Source organism: Rhinolophus sinicus, linkage group LG03 (assembly GCF_036562045.2).
Source record: "Rhinolophus sinicus isolate RSC01 linkage group LG03, ASM3656204v1, whole genome shotgun sequence".
Lineage (NCBI taxonomy): Eukaryota > Metazoa > Chordata > Mammalia > Chiroptera > Rhinolophidae > Rhinolophus > Rhinolophus sinicus.
The window spans coordinates 156,638,914-156,660,009 of NC_133753.1; the positions used below are offsets into that span (position 1 = coordinate 156,638,914).

The 21,096-nt window shown below is 36.9% G+C and overlaps 1 protein-coding gene across 1 annotated transcript in view; it reads right to left on the reverse strand.

Annotated features, from left to right (window-relative positions):
• Positions 1-21,096, reverse strand: part of MAST4 (microtubule associated serine/threonine kinase family member 4) — a 551,423-nt gene that overhangs the window by 35,417 nt on the left and 494,910 nt on the right. The window contains exons 14-20 of the mRNA XM_074329206.1: positions 19,328-19,429; positions 16,671-16,803; positions 13,093-13,160; positions 10,663-10,748; positions 3,695-3,903; positions 2,178-2,316; positions 689-821 (exon numbers count right to left, since the gene is read on the reverse strand). Of these exons, the coding sequence (XP_074185307.1) occupies positions 689-821; positions 2,178-2,316; positions 3,695-3,903; positions 10,663-10,748; positions 13,093-13,160; positions 16,671-16,803; positions 19,328-19,429 (870 nt within the window). The remainder of the gene's footprint in view (positions 1-688; positions 822-2,177; positions 2,317-3,694; positions 3,904-10,662; positions 10,749-13,092; positions 13,161-16,670; positions 16,804-19,327; positions 19,430-21,096) is intronic.

The window sequence follows — 21,096 nt, forward strand, 5'->3', positions numbered from 1 at the left end:
CTTAAATACAAAAGAAGGGAAGTTCAAAACTTCTACTCCAGTGTTAAATTGTTTGTAATGTGTTATTTCAAATTGAGCACTCAACCCTGTTTTGTAGTTTTACTTATTTTACAATATTAAAAAGCATTTATAATCCTTAAATTTGAAATACTAAGGCATTCTTTCTCTGTCACTAGCAGAAACAGTGTTAGCCTTTATATGGCCAAAATATATTCACACCCTGGTTACTTCATAGAAGCATGACAGTTGAGATGTGTTTACCTTAAGTTACAACGAACAGATTGTGGGCATGCGGTAATGAGGCATGCTTAAAGGGAAATGGGCCATGGCTCGGATTTTAGCACCCGTGATTATGCAATGCATCAGGAGTTTCCCGAATACTCTACTGAGACTCCTGGATTCCTTACAAAAACTGTTTTCCATTTGTCTCTCTCACACTCTCACTTGTGTGCAATTAGATCATTCGTCTTGCTAATAGACCATAATGTTGGGGGAGGAATGTGGAGGAATGGACAGTTCAAAGAGGCCCAGGGAGAAAAATGGAGGCAATTTGCACTTTACTAAGGCTTATACAGACATCTAAACCCCCAGTACTAATGTGAAGATGGCCTACACAAGTTGATTCCAAATTCATTGACGACATCGGACTTTGCATTTCTCTATAGAACTGAATACCAGGCAAGCTTACCTGTTTGTCTAGAAACTCTCGAGCGTCCTTCTCAATATGACCCTCATAAAGATTGGTAGTCATGCTCATTAGCCCCACCTTGGATAATCCAAAATCTGTCAGCTTTATGTGTCCCATGGAAGTGACCAACAAACTATGAAGCAGAAGCACATATATTAAAACACTCACTTAGAAGCTCAGTCTTTTTTTTCTTTTATTTTTTTTCGGCTCTCTCCCAACCCCTTGTTAATTTGTAAGACTATTTATGTAGTATATAGATGTCAACCTTATTACAAAACCCAGCCTGGTAAGAGATGAAGTCACACAAACATGTCAAATATTTGCATCTGGCAGCTGAGTGTAATTCACAAGGTAGGGCTGAGACCCGGCCCAGCTAATCTTTGTTGGAACAGCTACAGCAGCATCATTTACAACCTAAAAACTCAAATAGGGAACTCTGACATCTATTTTCAGAATAAGAAAACAGCAGACAAAAGGCTACCAATAATACCATGTCACACATCAGGAACTAAGATAAGCAACCTATTTGTGATTCAAATGAGACATAAAAGCACTTGGACAGGAAAATGTAGTATTGTTTCAGATTTCAACTTCTGGCTCCAATTTAAATTTCTACTCATTAAGCACAAAACCTACATTTCTTATTCATACAAAGAATTCATATTTGACAGCTTTATGAGCTTATATTTAATTTTTTTTCATTTTAGAGAGAAAATCAAAATTTTAATTAATTAAAAAATTAAAGGAATAGAGGAGTTGGGAAAAAAAGCTACTGAGAGGAAATATGTTAAAATTCTAATAGCTGTCTTTGTTTGGTAATGTTGTGAATTAGCAAAAACATTTAAAGAAAAAATTTTTTGGCACTTTCCAAATTTTCTGGAATGAGCATGAGTTAATTTTATCATACAATTTTCAGCACACATAAAAGCTTTACATATGAACATGTGATGCTTTTAGAGGCTTTTCAAATTAGCGGAGAAAGCATGAAACATTTAATAAATGGTGTCAAGATGAATAGCTAGTCATTTAGAGAAAAAGAGTCTATCTGTATCTCAGATCAGACACCATAATGAACTCTAGAGTAGATTTTTAAAATTAAATTATGAGTAAAATAGAATATATCAAGTATATCATTTTGGAGTAGGGGAGTATTATCTAAGTATGATACCAAATGCAGAAACTATACAGAAAACAACCAGAAGCAGCCTATGTAGCTATTCTAAAATTTAGATAATAAAGCTTTTAAAAAAATTAACTAACCCTGGCTTCATAATCATCCTTTTCTTTGGTTTCTTACAAGCTCTTATTAGAAGCATCATAACCTCTAAAAGATTATATAAAAAGTATCATACTGTTAAAATAACTCATTTGAGCATATTATGAAAGAATTTTAAAATGTGCAAAGCAGCATTAAAAAAAATGGTTTTTCGACCTAAGAAAACTTTTGTATGTGTAAAGAAAAAAAGACATGTTTCATCACTGAACATACTTGTCTGGTTTCAAATCCCTGTGTACAATTCCATAATTATGCAGATATTCCAAGGCCAGGACCGTCTCAGCAAAGTACATCCTGGCCATGTCAACAGGGAGAGGACCCATGTTCTTCATTAAGGTAGCACAGTCGCCCCCTATAAAACACAAGAATAAGATGTAGCAGGTAGAGTATCAGCTAGGAGTGAAGAAGAACATCAGTTTGGATTACAGAATTCCAAAGCAGAATGGACTTTACCCGCAGACACAGCATATAGTTGTAAGCGGAGACTGTGTGTTAAGTAATCATGTTTGGAATTACGACATGGTGTGAAGAAAGTAGAGATTTTTATTTAAGGAGCAATACTTCTAAGAGAGAAGGTTTGGCTCTGAAGTGGAACTGAAATTCGAAAAACTGCTAGGATAATTTTAGGAATATGGTGACAATTTAAAATGTACCAGTATGAAACATGGAATCAGGCTGAGTTCACATCCTAACACTGACTATTACAGGTGGGAAGACCTTAGGGAAACTTGTCTTGGTTTCTTCATCTGTAATAACAGTACAGTAATAGTGTCATCCAATGTAGGATTATTGTGAGGATTCAATGAGGCAATTTATGTAAAGAACTTAAAATATTACCAACACATAGTAAACACATGAAAAATGTTAGTTATTGTTAAAGTAACCGCAACAAAGGTTAATACAGCAAAGTATTGGTGTGGTGAAAGGAACGATGCGTGGAAATCAGGCAAGCTGTTTTTGTCTTATATCTAGTAACTCTCTCCCCTTCTTGGGTTTCAGTTCACTCATCTGCAAAATAAAAAGGTTGAACTAAATGATATTTAATGTTTCTTCCAGTTTTATAGTTTTGGGATTCTGTTCAAACAATTACAAGAACTTAAATTAGATGCTTTAGACATTGCTTTGACCCTTGCTGATCAATTCATTTTATTAACTGTATGTTAACAAGTCACAGCCACTTAAACACTCAGAAATTTAATGTAAAATTGATGGAAATAAATTAGTTGGAGCACTTAAAAGGTAGACACAAAACTAAAAAAAAGAAGAAGAAAAAAGCTAGATTTTCTTGAATGTATCTCCATTCCCCTAACTCCTTTTTAATTTCCTACTACAGACCAAAAATGATATATTTTTAATTCATTCTTTAAGATCAATTGTAACAAATGCGTTTTATGATACGTGATAAAAATAAGTAGGAAAAAGCCCATCCCCTATAGTCTAACTTTAATGACCAGTTGAGAGGAGGTAGTTAGGATTAAAAGCCATTAACAAAGAAAAACAACCTTTTTTTCCAAATAGCACTAATTTTCCCTTTGTTATAGTAGAGCAGGCCCTTTACAAGCAATTATCACAAGATAATGACTGGGAATACAGCCATCTCACTGCCTGGCTTCAGTTCCTCGGTGGATACAATCGTTATGTGGCACAAATACAGAAAGCTTCAGCGGCACAAAGAAGCGAGGAGTTTCTGGGTACAGGTGTCATGTTCTCCGGGTCAGAGACAGCCTTACCTTCCACATATTCCATGACCATGCACAAGTGGCGCTTTGTTTCAAAGGAGCAATACATGCTGACTACAAAGGGGTTCTCCGCAAAAGTCAGGATATCCCGTTCCACAAAGGCCTGCTGGATCTGGTTTCGGAGGATGAGGTTCTGTTTATTAATCTTCTTCATGGCAAACCTCTGCCGGGATTCCTTATGCCGAACAAAGTAGACTGCCCTGAAAAGGAGCACAAAAGTTGGGGTTCACAAGAAGAGAGCGTTCTTCTGCCTACAGTAAACCCTGTGGTCATCCACTTGTTTTAAGTTCACATGGCAGCCACAATTCAACTCACACAAGCTATGCTGGCAGCTACAAACATCTCATTCCAGGCAAAAGTGCTTAGGCTAGATTGATGTTATTTTTTCAGTTCTTTCAATAAAGATCAGAGGTCATACATAAGGCATCAAATTTATCTTCTCAGCTGAAAGAAGGAAACAGTCTCTCAAGAGTGAGCTATGTTTTCAGTTTTTCCACAAATAAAACAAAATCTAATATGTAAGTCAGAACAGGAAAGAATGAACAAAAAAGTACATACACATCATGAGAGCAAGATCCTTCCTAGCATTAGATATATGTTAGGCATTTTTTTTCTCAACTGACTAAAGCAATTATTTTCTATATACTATCCTAAGGCTCTGCAAAAGAACCATAGTTTCTTAGCGTAGTTGGCTTCCAACTGGAGAGTAATTTGCTTCCCATGGAATTTCCAGATAAAAGAGAAGTGGCAAATAGGTCCGATGAGGCTATCCTGCAACAAAGAGCAGTATATTTCCTCACTACAGACCTCGGCATGAGTCACACCTATGCCTGTTTCAACAGGAAATGCATTTCCCAACATAAAAGTGGGCCAATAAAACAATGACTTCTGCTCCATCCGACCCACAGCCAAGGTGTCAGGCAACTCTGCTGTAAAATGAGCAGCCTGCACTGAATCTCAGTCAAAAGCCTCCCCCAACTACTATACCCAACCAATTCTGGCTGGTCCGGAGAAAATGGGAGCCCTGAAGCTTTGAATGATTGGGGGAGAAGAAGCAATTGGGAGGAGTCTTAAAACCCCACCTGGAAATGATGGCCAACAAGGAAAACGTTTTGGATTGGCTCCTTTTCTCATGAGTTACTCCTCACTTGTCACTATGGTGGGAGAACAGGTTTGAACTCTCAGGTTAGGCAATGCTCAGATAAGTAATAATTGACCTAAAGAGCTATCAGTCATTAGAAGTGTGTAATAGGTTACATGAAGCTGCCCTACAACAAATGCAATGATCAAATAGGTAGTAATTTACCTCAAAAGTAATCCATCACAGTAAAGTCTATCCAATGGTCTGCCTCCTAAAACGAGGCGTTATCTGATCTGAGATGCATTTTCCACTAGTTACATTCATTGTCCTTGAGAAATGAATATAGGGTACTAAGTCTCCCTATATTCCTGCTGAACCAGTATATGAGGGCGGTCCACTTACATAAACCTTAAGTATATTGAATCTCAGTTTAATCGATATTCACATTTTTCCTTAAGGGTTCAACTATGGATTAATTTTTCTTTCAAGTATGTTTATCTTTGTCTTCTCATTTCTGCCATCTTTTCCCTTCACTCACAAAATTACACTTTTCTTTTTTGGTCTCTGTTTAAACATTATCTTTTTTTGCTTTGCTCTTTTTTTTCTCTCTCTCTCCTTTCTTTGGCCTTCTACTTCTTCCTTTACTGTACAGTATAAAGCTCTCTTACACACATTCCATATAACCAAGTCAAGGAATAATCTGGTGCTGTTATTCCTACAGTACAACAAACTGACATGACAGCTGGCCATCTGGGTGCCCAGTGCTTTCCTGGGCTAGGCTTGATATAATGATTAATTTAAACAAATATTTTAAAGTGATGAAACATGAGTGTGAAAAAAGGAAAAGTATTGCTGTTTGTAAGAAAAATGAACAGAATGCTCTGGAAAGTATTGATAAATGTGAGTCACTAAATAAAATTCTATTGATTTAGTATGGGTGAGAAGATTTCTAAAAGCTGAGAAAATAATAAAAATCTAGATTCCTACATTCAGATTGCTTCAGTTCTTGCTTCACCTCTAAAGAAGTTAAAAATGGAAAACAGAAATAACGTACGAGTATTATAAGTAGGGTTTATATTGTTTGTCTTAAAAAGGATTTATATCAAAAGACTACTAAATGTATGTATATTTAGGTTAAGCTAAAATGTTTAACATACACATAATTTTTTTTATGATTTCCTACTTTGACCAACTTTTTAGTTAACCGACCAACTACTCATTTTTTCTAAATCAGGTTAAAGGCTTTCACAATATTTTTTTTTCCAGTTACTGACTGGATAAAACCAAAATGTAAAAACTTGAACTTCACCTACTCAGGTGCTGGTAGCAGGACAGAAAGATATGTGGGCGCATAGAAAATAATTCGGCCTCCCCTTCAATATCAGACAAACATTGGTATACAAACACTGTCATGAAGAGGGATTTTTTAAATAGAGAATCTATTTCTTAATGAAATTTAGAATTCAAATTGATAACAGGAAAACAAATAGTATCTTTATATTATCACTTGCCTAGTCTTGAGAATCAATTGGAATATGGCTTACTTTTTCTTCTCTCCTTTCAATATTTAATATTAAGTTTAGTATTGAGGATCCTCAGACATACGATATTATTAACTTTACTGTTAGACTATCAGAAGGTTGCCATTTTGATTATCAATCAAGAATCACCATTTCTTATGTAAATAACTGTTCAGCAATATGTTTGAAAACAATAGGAAGTAGAGGAAGAAGAATGGAGTTGTATACAATTTTATGAAAGAACAAAAGAGAACGATGCCTCAGGCCCAATTTGAGCAGACTGGGTTTTCAGTGGCACTGTGTAAAAAAAATGACTTCAATCTTTATTCTTACATTTGCAGTTCAGAAAATTTGATTTGGCTTTCTGTTTTCCCTTGCTGTTGTATTTAAAAATAATCAGTTAATCCTAAGGGAAATTGACCTTCACCAATTGAAATTAATCCTAAAGGTAGCTTGAGATATCACTGCCTCAGGACACACATATCTTGATCAAGTTACAAAAGTCAACTAGACTTGTTAATTAAAATTTGATGTAGCTGGATTTTTGTTTATTTGTTTTCTTTTATGTTCTTCATTTTTACATTTCTGTACTGTTTTGGGCATATTATTCTTAATGCTGAAATATGTTTAAGTAATAATTGTCTCTCACATACATCTTTCCTCCCTTTCTGCCAGAGAGAGAGAGAGAGAGAGAGAGAGAGAGAGAGACCAAGAGAGACAGATAAACAGCCGCCAATAGACAGACATCTAATACTACTAAGCAGAGCTGTAAAACTCCCAAGGTTATAAAAGTGGAGTGAACGGATTCAGCCCCACATTTCTCTGCTTTCTGGCTGCCAGGGTTGTTTTCCATGGAAAGGCTTTCCTGCCTCTCTTTTCCTATATTGACCTCCCCATGAAATAGGAAAAGTGAAGAGTGGGAAGTGATGCAAGGAGAGGGGCAGCTGGGGGGGGCCCTCATTCTCTCTGAGCCCCACCCATGCAGAACAGAGGTGTGGGAGGGGGGAGAAATGGAATCAGAAGCTGACAGGATCTGGAGCAGAATGAATTGGTCCTAACGGGAGTGTGAATGTCTAATGCGTATAAAATTATGCATGAATCTGAGAGCCTAATACATGAATCTGTGCAAGTAAATCTGCATGTGGGAATGAGATGCATGTGTTAGAGGAAAGCTGATGAGAGGAAAGGCTACAGGGAGAGAATGTGCGGGAGATGGGGCACACGTCAACTGGCACAGGAGTCTGTCAGATAACTGACTCCCGTCCTTTCGAGGCTGAAGGAGAAGAATCAGCATCAAGACAAGAAAGCAAAGCTAAGTGGGGGAGACATGCTGTGTCTTTCAAATTTAGTTTTTCTGTTTACTTGTTTATTTATTTTACATTTTTAGAATTGAAAGTCATTTTTATTCTTCCACTTTAAAAACATCCCATGTTGTAATTTAAAACGTGCTCAACAGAAGAAAGACCTCTATACCCCAATTAAGATGCCCAGAAGTTATAACAAAAGAATACTTAGAATCAAAAAAGAGCTCTGCCTGGAATCAGTGCCTGTGACCATGCCTCTGACCCTCTCTTTCTCCACATCTAAGAGGAAACATTATCAACTACCACAAAGGGCTCTTGTGAGAAGAGACATAAAGGAACTAGTACAACGCCTGGCACACACTAAGCGTTAGCTTTCTACAAAGTGCAAAGTTGGAATGAAGGGATGTTTCACTTTCAGTCAGGGATCTGAGACACGTTAAACAGAGAAGGAAATCAGATGCTCATCAAATTAGCCAATTGGCTTTATAACATGACTTGTCACTAAGCAGAATGTTGAGAAACCACGACGTGTTTTATTTAGCATGACAGGTAATAAACTTGTTAATGAGAGGGTTCGTTCCCAACATCACCAATTTTCAAGCAGTCATGGAATCAGTGTCACTCTGAGTCACTGACGTGAACAGTATACTGACATGAAGGGGTGCCTAAGGAAGCCTGCAACAGCTCAGTTCAGTTACCCATAGAGGGACCCATTTGCTCAGTCAGCTCACCTAAACCTGTAATCAGCATCTTAGCTGGGTGGACCAATGGGCATAGCCCCACTCAAACTAAAGTTAGAAAAAATTCATATGAAAGGAAATTTGTCAAAAATGTAATGAGAGATTAAATCTGAGAAGAGCAAAAGAGAAAAAACAATGTCTTAGTTGACTGGCTGAGGCTCCTGCAAGCAGCTTGTGAACCCATCAATGACTTGGCCTGCATCCGTGGCTGTTTACTGATTCACAGCTTGTTTAACTTCTTGTATATTCCCAACCAGTCCCCAAAGTGTGATATACCTCATCTACTATACAGTGGTTTAATTGCACTACAAATGAGTTTACTCAATCAATTAGAACTCAAATACCGCTAAGATAGCTGCCCACATTTTATAAAAGTGGTGTTTCACAGATACTCTTATTCCAGAATTCCACTGCCAGTAAAATACAGCAGTGTTCAAACCCATAAATCAGAGTCCAGTCTTCTCCCTAATGAAGGAAGAAATCCCCAAAGATTTCCCAAACTAAAAAGAACTAAAAACACATACTAAACAAACAAAACCCACAAAGAACTGCAGACGAAAACAATTTTCTTCGGTAGAAAAGTTTCAATGAGGTCCTTGAAGGAAATAAAATATCACAAAAACAAAACATGAGAGGGCATTTATAAGCCACATCAGGAAATATGCCCTTTGACATAATCATGAAAGCAAATCAGTGAAGCATAGGAAGAACTCACAAATATTTAAGTTCTTCACTAAATTAATGGTGTGGAAAGTATCAGAGGTTAAAAAAAAACATTGTAAGGAGAAACATCCCTGTGGCAAAACAAAAATCACTTTTATCTCATCTGCTTGTATGTGTGATAAATGGCAATAAATGTCTAGGAGATTGCTTATTGCTCTCCATATACAGACAATATTGGGATTAATAATTATACTAGCGTTTTTGGGCTGTCTAAAATGGATCAGGATATAGTTTGTGTATTACTTGCCCTTTCAAACTATTTATTAGAGACTCAGAAAGATCATATTACTATTGACCCTTTGTCATGAGAAGAAAATCATGTGTCTGTAAAAATGGATTGAGAAAGGGGAATCACTAATGCGATCAGATTATAGCACAGTGTTCAACCGGAAAACAATCCTGGTGTAATACAGAGACTAAAAGAAATGTATTGCTCTTAATTTTAAATGAGTATTCCTATTTAAATACTTCTCTACTAGGTTGGCTGCTAGTCAGACAGAAAGTACTGGCTAATCCTCAAGCAGTAATGCTATATATGAATTTATACATATTTGAGTATATATAATATTTTTATCCAGATGTGCAAATACATAATTCGTATATCTATATATACATATGTGTATATATGAAGTTTGACAATTAAGTTCGCAAACTTGTTGCAAAAATGTTGCTAAACTTTTTTGGTATCAGAGGGATTATTCTTTATGAATTTGTACCAACTGGACAAACAGTTAACCAAGTTTACTATTTGGAAGTGCCGAAGAGGCTGCGCGAAAAAGTTAGATGACCTGAACTTTTCACAAGAAATTCATGGCTCTTGCATCATAACAATGTATGAGCTCACACGGCACTGTCTGTGAGGGAGTTTTTAGCCAGTAAACAAATAACTGTATTGGAACACCCTCCCTACTCACCTGATCTGGCCCCCAATGATTTCTTACTTTACCCGAAGATAAAGGAAATATTGAAAGGAAAATATTTTGATGACATTCAGGAAATCAAGGGTAATACGACGACAGCTCTGATGGCCATGCCAGAAAAAAGTTCCAAAATTGCTTTGAAGGGTGGACTAGGCGCTGGCAGCTGTGCAAAGCTTTCCAAGGGGAGTACTTCAAAGGTGATATTCAGCAATGACGTATGTAGCACTTTTTCTAGGATGAGTTCGCGAGCTTAATTGTCCGACCTTGTGTATATATATCCAGGTGTGTATGTAATGTGTGTGTGTGTGTGTGTGTGTGTGTGTATGCATGCATATTTCTATATCAACCAAGAGTCAGTCACTCCTGAACACAAAAGGGCAGAATAAAGGGGGCAGAAGCAGGCATATATAAAAATTTTCCTTAAGTTCATAAATTTTTATTTTTAGTCTTCTTCTCTTATCCTCTAAAATAACTCCCAGGCTGCCTGATATGTTTTTTGATGGAGTATCCAGTGAAAAATTATTCTGGCTGTACGTTATACATATCAGTGAAGGAACAGTGATCTGAAAACTAAAGTCCCTATACAACATCTATTTGGCATAAGATAAATGTGAAAAATATATCACTCTAGTATATTAAAATACAATAGAGAATTTTCTTGAATTACTCACCCATAGGCTCCATTGCTAATCAATTTAATCGTTTCAAAATCACTTTCCCGAGGTTTCCTTCGAAGTTTCAAGGAAGCATTAGAGCTCTTGAAAACAAAATATGGAAATTAAAAAAGAACTGAAAATTTAAGAATACGATTTTAATAGCAAAATAAATAATATTTGAATTACATGCTCTGTTGTTTACTATGTTGAAGTGGCATATTCTAGCAAAAGAACTTGGGGACAGCTTTAAAGATCAACTTTCCTAGAGCAGTGCTGATAAACTGCATTTCATGACAGTGTCTTCATTTCACTTAAGTGAACACACATTTCCAGGAGATGAAGGCACCAAATTTTTGAAAATTCCTGATCTTAATTTACCCCTGTTAACTACTCAAGTTAACAGGGTAGTCCCATGCAGCCTCATCCGCGTCTTTCAAAATTGTGAGATGTTCAGCCCAGAATGCCAAACCTTCCTCTGGCTTCAGTTAGCCAGAAAAAAATTGGCTCGAGTAGCTATACATGGGCTGGTGTGTGCTGTGGCTTCTCTGTTCCTGACCACAGCACACCTGTCTCATTCCTACAGCAACCTTTCTTGTTGGAAACAGGTAGTTGGCAACAAGTGGGACACCCACGCACGGAGTACCTGCCTTTCTTTACTCCCGTACCACAGGTCTTACCACAGTTTAGCTCGCAATTTTCAAAGAGCGCTCTTTAAAACGTTTAATTGAAAGGACAAGAACAAGTCCAGTGCTTAAAAAAAATTTTTCCCCCTCATATTTCATCTATTCTTAGCCCTGAGAGGGTGTTACCAACCTCTTTGCTCCTTCTACAGAGCGCTGAATTCCCTTCCTGTAACTTTGGAAGAAACCTCACGATTCTGAGGTTATGTTCCATCCTCCCCCATTCCGTCATCCGCTGACCCTGCCATCCACTCATCTTTGGAAGATGTGGGTACCCAGCTTCCCACCTTTCTTTCTGCCTGCATTCTCTCACCATCTGGGTGACTTCAGTATTTACACAGTTGACTCACCCAACACCTGGCCTCTGGGCTAACTGACCTCCTCAACTCAACCAACCGACTCTCTCCTCTATTTCCCCTTGGCTTCCAGCCATGGGACCTGGCCCTAGTCATCACTTGCCACAGCCCCATCCCAGGAAATATAGCTCAAGACTGGGACCACCTCATCTCATTAACTCTTCCCTATCGAAGAGTGACCTCATGTATGTTGATGGATGACTCCTAAGTCATTTAGACCTCCACCTAAAACTCCCCCTCCAAGTGCCAGAAGATACCACACCTTATTTACAGCTGCTAGTTTGATCGCTCTTCTTACATGTCTCAAAGGACCTTCAGTCTCAACACATTCAAAATCATGACAGTCATGATAATAAAATAAACAAAACCAGCCATCATTTCTTTAGCATTTACTACGTGGTGCTGTCATAACCATTTTACACAAACTAACTTGTTTAAGCTTTTAAATCTATTCTACCAATGAAAAAACTGAGGCATGGAGAGATCCCCAGTTAGCAAGAGGTGGAGTCAGGTTTCAAATCTAGGCAATGTGACTCCACAGCCTGGGTTCTCAGCCCCCAGGCTACACAGCTGCCCCTCTTTCCTGACCACTTCCAACCTGCTGCGTCCTGATTTCTCTTCTGGTGTTCATAATTAAGGAGAATGACAGCAGCATCCAGGACCTCTGACCTGTGCCACTGCAGCAGCCTCGTAGCTGGCTTCCCCATGGTCACCTCTGCCTGCTCCCCTTGTCCCATCTACTTTCTACACTGTCATCAGTATGATATTTCTCAAGCTATAACTCAGATTAGGTCATTGCCCTGTCCACTCCCCTCCACCCCAATACCCATACATTTCTTCCAAAGCTCAACAGCTTCCCATTATTTTTTGAAAGAAAAAAAATTGCCAAAGATGAACAAGGACGTCTGCGCCCAGTTTTTACCTCAGCTCTCCAGTCTCTACTGTCTCCCTTGTTCTTCGTCCTCAGATGCACTCTGCCCCCTTATGTCACAGTCTTGGCCCATAACATTCCCTTGGCCTGGAATGTTCCCTCTGCCCTTTCCCATCCTAATGACAGCTCACATCTCAGCTCAAGTGTCATTTCTTTGGGAGATCTTTTTGGATTGGCAAGACTAGGGTAAACCTCTTCATGTTATTTTCTATTAGCACATGGTCTTTTTTCTTCATAAATCTTATTCAACTTTATCATTTTAATTCTTTTTACCTTATTATCTCCCAGTAATAAATGCATCACTTCATTGATAGCAAAGATCCTTTCTCTGTGAAGGGAGGGGCTAAAATCGTTTGCCTAATGCCTTGTATGTAGAAGTACAATAAATATTTGTCGAACAAATAATAAGCACAGCCAAAATCTCCAGATGCCATAAACAGAAAAACAAATATCATATTTCATCAAGAAAGGTACTTACACTCACTGATTCATCTGTTTCTGGTGTTTCTGCTGTCCCACTATCATAATTTCCCAACTGAGCCATTTCTAAGTTTAAAACAACAAAAACAATGTTTAAGAAAAGTAGGGCAATGGCAATTAGACAAGAGCACCATGCTAATACAAAGGAAAAATAACTTTTCCAATATTAAAATAGAAAAATTTACTCCATGCTCCAATTAATCCATGAGAAAATCTTAAATTCAAAATGGCAAGACCCAGCAACTGACATTTGGAAATTATTCATTACGTATCCTTCCCTGGATCCCCAATGTTTATGAACACCTAGACACAGGTACTTTAGAGCTGAGCCTCTGCTCCAACTAGCAGGATTGACTGGCTGACGCAGTCACCACAGCTTGGAAACGATTTGATTTGGGAGTCAACGACTGTGCTTGTAATGAGATATCCAAGAGAGGCAAGTCTTCCCAGCCTCTGACAGGCATCAGAGAAGCAGTGGCTACAGCTCAGAGATGATTCTTAAGTTGTAGTGACCATTTCTTCTACTCCTTCACACCCACTAAGATATAGCCCACCTAGTACACTAAGAATTTGCAGTTTGTCAGAAAGGAAGTAATAGTAGTGGTTAAGAGGGGTTTGGAGATGAAAAGACGTGGGTTACCATCCCCATCAGCACCTACTACTCGTGACCTTTTAACTTCAGGCTCTTCCCATGTCAGATGGCACCAATATTATTGATCTCTCAGAGCTTTCCATGAGTATTATTTATGACAATGCATGTGAAACTTTTAGCATGTTGACTAACCAAATTAAGTGCTCATTGAATGTTGATTGTTATTTAATATTATTGATTGTATCATGTAGTCAATCCTGGGCTGGATGCCTCTAGCTTAAATACTACCCTGGTGGTCTAGTTAAAAGAGACAAAGGCGTCTAATTGCTCAACCCACACTGTCATGCTTTCTTGAAGACTCAAATCTAATTCATTTTACTGTTCATTTTGACTTTTATACTTAAAAAACAAAACAAACATGTTTTATTAAAAAAAAGAGTACGAAAAAATTTTCTCCGAAACTTCAATAGGGGTTATCTCTGCGTGGTAGAATCACAGGTAACATGCATTTTCTAATTTTAAAAACTTGAACATGTACAATAAAAAGTTATAGTTTTTAGTTGTATATTTTATATGCATCTAAAATTATTTCTTAGGCTCTTATTTCATGTATTCATGTTCTTACAGATATAATCATCCTTTTTGGGGAAGAGATGACACATGAAAGATGAAGCAAAACAACACTAGAATATTGTCTTTGGATAAAAATAAACCCCAGATTCTATAGTAACTGGAGACTGACACTCACTTTCCCAGTTTACCTGTAGGGTAAATTCAAGAATAAAAATGAGCTCAGTACAAAGTATATGCTTTCTTGGTGTCAAATGCTGTCAATATCCTATGTGACTAGCACTTTAGATTTATGAACTAGAAGGTGAACTAAAATGTCTTCACTTGGAGGGGCTTTTAAGGAAAGGGGTAATTTTAATATTGTTTAAATAAAATGGTAACAGCAGCTAACATTTATTAAACATTACTACACCTTGGGTACAGAAATGAACTGAAGTAACTCTGAAAACAACTCTATGAATGGGTACCATTACCCTATTTATATGGAAAGAACACTGAGGCACAAAGAGCCTCATCACTAGCATGATCAAGGTCACACAGCCTGCAGTGCTGGCTGCCAGGGCGCAGTCCTGGGCGGTCCCACTCCAGACCTTCCGTCCTAACCTTCAAAGGTCAGGCTTTCTTTAGTGTGTTAGTGTAGGTGTAGACAAGAAAAGGAAGCAAGTGTAGATCAGAGTTTGTAATAATCACATTTTAAGTGGTAACAAGTATATTAAAAACTAGCCTCACATCTGAATAAAGAAAATTAAGTGTCCGGTTAAAAACACAACTCCTAGTGATCAATTTGTATTTGAAACCTGTCAAAGATCCCTATTAATTTTTTTAAAAGACTCTGTGAAGGTATATAAATGAGCTTCAGATTATTTGCCTATGCAAAGGTCAGCCTACAGGGATATTTACTGCCAGGTAAGAAAACTGTGAAGAACTCACTCAGTCTACAATCCAAGGGCTGACACAACCTTAACTATACTAGCGTGAAGAGTCACCATAATATACTTTGACAGCCTCCCCCACTCCAATTATTTTCATAAAAAAACAAATTAAGAAATGGTTCTGTTTTAAATAGAATTTCTGCTAAATAACTATTATCTGGGAAACACATATTATTTGTAAGCAGTGGGTAGTAATGGAATGGAACCAAGAGTCAGCTTTTGAAGCAGGAAACTAAGGCATCATTTTGTAATGCCTGAAGAGATTTTTAAAACTCATCTAAATACCATTAAACATCTGCCCTTTTTATTTCATTGATTTAAACCATTTCTGAAGACTCATGATTCAAAAAGGTAAAGATGGTAATTTAAAAGCCATGGGGGAAAATCTCTCTCCAGGGAACTTTTCACAAAAGCAGCCACCAGTCTCTGATAAGTGCTGAATCTGTTGTGGTATTGCTTTCAGTACAGTATAAATTTATCTGGCATTATCTCCCAGTAATGCATGCATCATTTCCCTGGAAGCAAAGACGCAATGGCTGTAAGTGCAAACAAAGCAGGGGGAAATAGGAGAGCGGGACGTGGAGCGGCAGGTTCCCTGGCTTTAGACGGAAAAATGTCGGTGCCAACAGTTACTATCATTACAAACAATGCGAGCAAGACAAACACTGTTTGCAAATTCAATGTAATGAGCCAGGAAGACAATTTTGAATGAAGGAGTCTACGATTGTTTTTGAGTCCTTTTAGGCAGAACATAACCTAAATGTTTTAAAGGACAATCCCAAACAATAAAAGGTGTAGAAAAAGGTGTAGGAGGGAGTGGTTTCCCAACACTAGATTTTTAAAAAAAATTACTAAGAGGGTGCTTTCTCATCTTTGTATTTAATAGCATTAGACCTATTTATTTTTTCATTGGAATTAACCATAAATTCTTATGTAAGCTTTAAGAAACATGCCCCCTATCCCCCGCCACTTGCTCTCTTCTATGTTACTATATTCAGACTTTTTTGGAACAAGTAAACAAAAATTTATGTACCAACACTGCACCAGATTTAAAGTAATCTACCATCAGTTACTTGACTTCTAAATTACTTTAAATTAAATGTCAACTTTAAATGAATTATAATTAATTTCTTTAGCAACATTTTCAAAATTAAAAGCACCCTTGAGAAGAACCCAACCGAGCTTTGCAAGAAAAAAAACACTCAGAAGGTTGAAATCTAAACACTTCCGGGGCACTCTGGCATTGCCAGGCTGACAGGTTGCTAGGACTGCGAGGCGGTCCCCACACTCTAGTGAGTCTTGTTCACTTGCTCCTCAGGACTCAACTTAGAGCAATTTCCTTCAAATCCCAATTGGCCCCCAAATTTGGACTTTTCAACAGACAGAGCCAAAACATGAGGGAAAAAAAAATTGTCACTGAGTTCTTCTACAAGGTCACTGTGCATAAGCAAGTGAAAGGTCAGAGCAACCAAGGTGACTCACCTTCCAAAGGATCCTTATTGAGCCCCAGCTGGCTAATGATGTACCTGGGAATGTCAGTTTTAATACCCTGTCCTTCCTTCGCATGGCCCTCGGCTGCTTCCAGTAGGTAGTAAAATTCTTCAGGATCAAATTCCTAGCACAAGACAAACATACATGGATACTTCTTTGGGACAAAACTGTCTAAGGTTTTATTACATGAGTCTGAGTCACAATAAAATACTGGATAGACATGATGATGGGCTATTTATGCAGAAAGGAAGCAAATGGCTTCAAAAAGTATATAATGCCCACTTCATATTCGAAGTCTATTTTCTAAGGCATTTCAGTCACTGTGTTTCCCTGAAAATAAGACCTAGACAGACAATCAGCTCTAAGGCGTCTTTTGGAGCAAAAATTAATATAAGAGCCAGTCATTTATATTATATTATATATATTATATTATATTATATTATATTATATTATATTATATTATATTATATTATATTACATTACATTACATTACATTACATTACATTACATTATACCGGGTCTTGCATTAATGTTTGCTCCAAAAGACGCCTTAGAGCTGATTGTCCGGCTAGGTCTTATTTTCGGGGAAACACGGTATGTATTTGGTAACCCAAACAAAATGACCATTTCCAATTTCCATGTAATGTAACTTTGAAGGTACTATCCTCCACTTAAGATATCTATCTTAGTGAAAACACACAGAGATCTGAATTTTTAATTGTTCGTTTTTAGCAAAGTTTTAAAATCTGGGAATCTCATCCAGAAGATTCACTTTCTGTCTCCACACAAATAGCCACACACAAAAGGAGTAATGTTAGAATACAAAGGTTTTGCAGGAAACTCCCGTAGTACACAAGTGTCCAAAAATATTAGAAAGAAAAAGCTCAAAATTATCACTTTTTACCAGTACACTCTAAAATTAAGTCATTAATATTCATATAATGTGAAGGCTAAGAAAGGAAAACATAAAATTAGTGCTTCCAATTATCTCCATTTTTAAAAAATCCGTAGCACATTTTTCTTATGTATTTTACTTTCATTGGTGTCTGTTGCTTCTAGCATGTTGTAAAAATCTTCAGAATCACATTACTCTAGATGTATGCATGGATTTACATGTTGTAAACAATTATTCAAGAGTTTCTAAAGGTCATATAAAAAAAAGCTTGCTGCAAATGAAATAAGGCCAGTACATGTACTACGTTTCCCTTTACAGACACCTACAATGAGAGGGCAAGCCTGGAACTGCAGGCACGAGACCACCGGTTGGGGAACTCATTCCCCACAACTCTGACACTCCACTTTCCTCTGAGCTTTAAGCAGTCCTGAAAGCAGCAACATTTTCGAATCTACTCCTGAGTTCACTTGTTTCTGTCTTTGAGGGGTCACGCTTTTATTTTTTCTCTTCTCCTTAGGAGTAATTACTATAAAACTTCATTTCCTCTTTGAAGGCACGATCTTCTCTGAGCCTATCTGCGGCTGTCCAGAGAAACAAGTTTTAATGCTAAGTGGTATTTTCCCCCAAATTAAAAAGTGACAGAACTGTGGTGCATAATTCAAAAGGTACACTAGGACAATAAATAAAAACTAAGGCGTCCTTTTACCTGCATTTGCCAGTCACACAGTTCTCCTCCTTCCCAGAGGCATCCAGAGTTTGTTTTCCCCTTTATCCTCCCAGGGACACTCACTGCCAAATGGTGCTTTTGATTCTGTGCTTCTAAGGGTCTTGGACATTGATGCAAAGCCCTACTCCACCCCACCCCCCACCTTTTCCCTCAAGATTTCTCCTCTACCGTGTCTCACTATGCACTGATATATGTTTATGGGGCTGTGAACATCTCACTAGTACAAAAAGCTACAAATGTTAATTAAAATAATGGCAAAACAATAGCAATACAACCATATATGTATATGTGAGTGTATGTATAATTCTGAAAAGCTGTATTGTACATAGTGTTAAAAATATTTTAATGGCTAATACAACTTAAAAATGAGTTTTGATACTATGTTAAGCCCTTTTAAAATCTACTCTTATGTTCAAAGCTTCATATTTTTTACAGTGTTAAATGAAATCTCAATCAAAATTACATAAAACAGAAATTTTAAAAGAAGAAAATGATCAGACCAAAAATATACATAAATGATAAAGTGATCTAATCTGTAAATGTCTTATTTCTTCAGGTCTGGATGAGGCCCTATTGTATTTTCCCAATGGGCTGTTCACTAGCACTTATGTCTAACATGCCACATTTAAAAAATATAAATTATAACAAAATAATTATATTGTATCTCTGATTTCCCTCTCTCTGCATTTTGGAAACTAAAAAAATGAGGCTCAGCAAGTATTTTAAATAAGCCGTAACATAGTGATTACACTGAGATAAGGTGAGCACATATTTTATGAGCATCTGTTAAGTTTGATCAGACTGTGATACGACTGTCACTTGATGCAGCACAGGTTCTAGAATTCTTACTTAAAAACCAGAAAACAAAAATGACATAAGGTATCATCATAAACATTCACAACTGTAGTTCCTGTTGACTCTGTTCAGCTCTGGTCTTTGAAGCCAAATGAAATGGGAGCTTTCTGATGGCCAAGGCTTTCCCACAGTTAACAAAAAATAATGGAGTCACATCTAGGGATAACTTACCAGGCACTCTAATAACCGAGCAGGGCGGGCAATAACAATTAAGATCCTTCTGACCAGCTGTTTAATAAATGCCAATTCTCCACTTTCTGAACGATCATGAGCCTATGAAAAAGCAATGGAAAGAATGATGAAACAGAGTTGCTCCATTAAACTGAAAAGAAAATCAGCAAAGCATGCTAATTAGATAATTGCAAATATTCTAACATTAAGTGATTTAGAAAACACTTTTAAAAGATTGATAAGTGGACGTTATCTTTACATAAATGGACACTATTAAATGTCTATATCTACAAAATGACTCTATTAGCTAAATTCTAATTGCAAAACTTTGATTTATTCCCTGTGTGAAAAAATTAAAAGTTAGGGCTCCTACTGTGAACCATGAATGAAGGAGACATTAAAAGCTCATGACACATTAAACACATGGTACAAACAGAGTGGGCAGCTGCTGGAGAACCTTGATTTTCCAGATGTAATGTCTTAAATGTATGAAATGGCTAACCAAGAGAAGGACTTCTTTTGTTATCCTGGGTATTTAACACATTCATGAAATATATTTTACATAATAATATGTTTAGCCTCTAAATTAATTATTTCATGATATGTAATAAATGCATATTACTTATTTCAAACGTTAGGTGGATAATGTTTATTTATACTTGAATACATACACATGATTTCTGTTAAACATGTTGAATAAATAATATATAGACACTCAACTCAGTGAAATTTAACTGACTTATAAACTTTTAAAGCTGCGTTTTACATATTGCCTGCATGTGAAATCGAAGCACAACAAATATCCTGAGATCAAAACCCAGTTTATTCAGTCATTTTAATTTTCAATGATATTTTCTTGAAGAAATGAGGTAAATCTGTATCAAAGCAGATATAAACCCAGTTTTAAAAGTTTAAGTGTAAACTTCTAAGCATACTCACTTTTAGGCCTTCTTAATTTTTAAATTGTTATGATTTACTTTTCTCTAAAGATTAAAAAAATTCAAGGTGATACTGGTGCAAAAGAATGTAATGTCACAGACACAGTAACAAACATTCAAAATCATTATTGAAGGTGTTTCATTCCGACAAGGACCAGCCCTCCCATGGAAAGAGCTAACAAACAGGCCAAATCTATGAACCATGATGATATTTAGCAGTAAAATGACTACTGAATTTAAGCCACCAAATCAAAGACAACTTCCTAAAAATTAGGTACAAAAATCATATACCTTCAAAAGCAAAACAGATAACATTTGAAAGACAAAAACAGGAAAAACGACCCTTGGTGAATAATTTTAGAATGGAATGTGTTCAAAGCAAACCAACTAGTAACTATAACTATAGGTCCTAGTAACCCGTAAGAATGCTAGGACATATCTATAAGGAAATATACATAATATTTAAACTGTCTTTAAGATTTCTTTCCAATTTTTGTTTTCCAACAAAAACATTTTGGAAGATACAATGAATGCCAAGAAACAAGTATATGAGGTATGAGCAAAAAATACAGTGAATGTTTAAATTTTTTAAAATGTATTACATTGAAAGACACATTGCCATTAATACCCCTCAAAACACTCCCCTTCACTTCAAACACACTTATTCCATCATTCTTGCCACTTTCTGAAGCAGTTATGGAAGTCCTCTTTCATGTCTTTAGTTATGTTGTTGTAGCTGCTCTGGTGTCCTGGATCGATTCAAAACATTTACTACCTTTCATGGTCATTTTGACTTAGGGAGCAGCCAGCAGTCGCATGGTGCTAGATCCA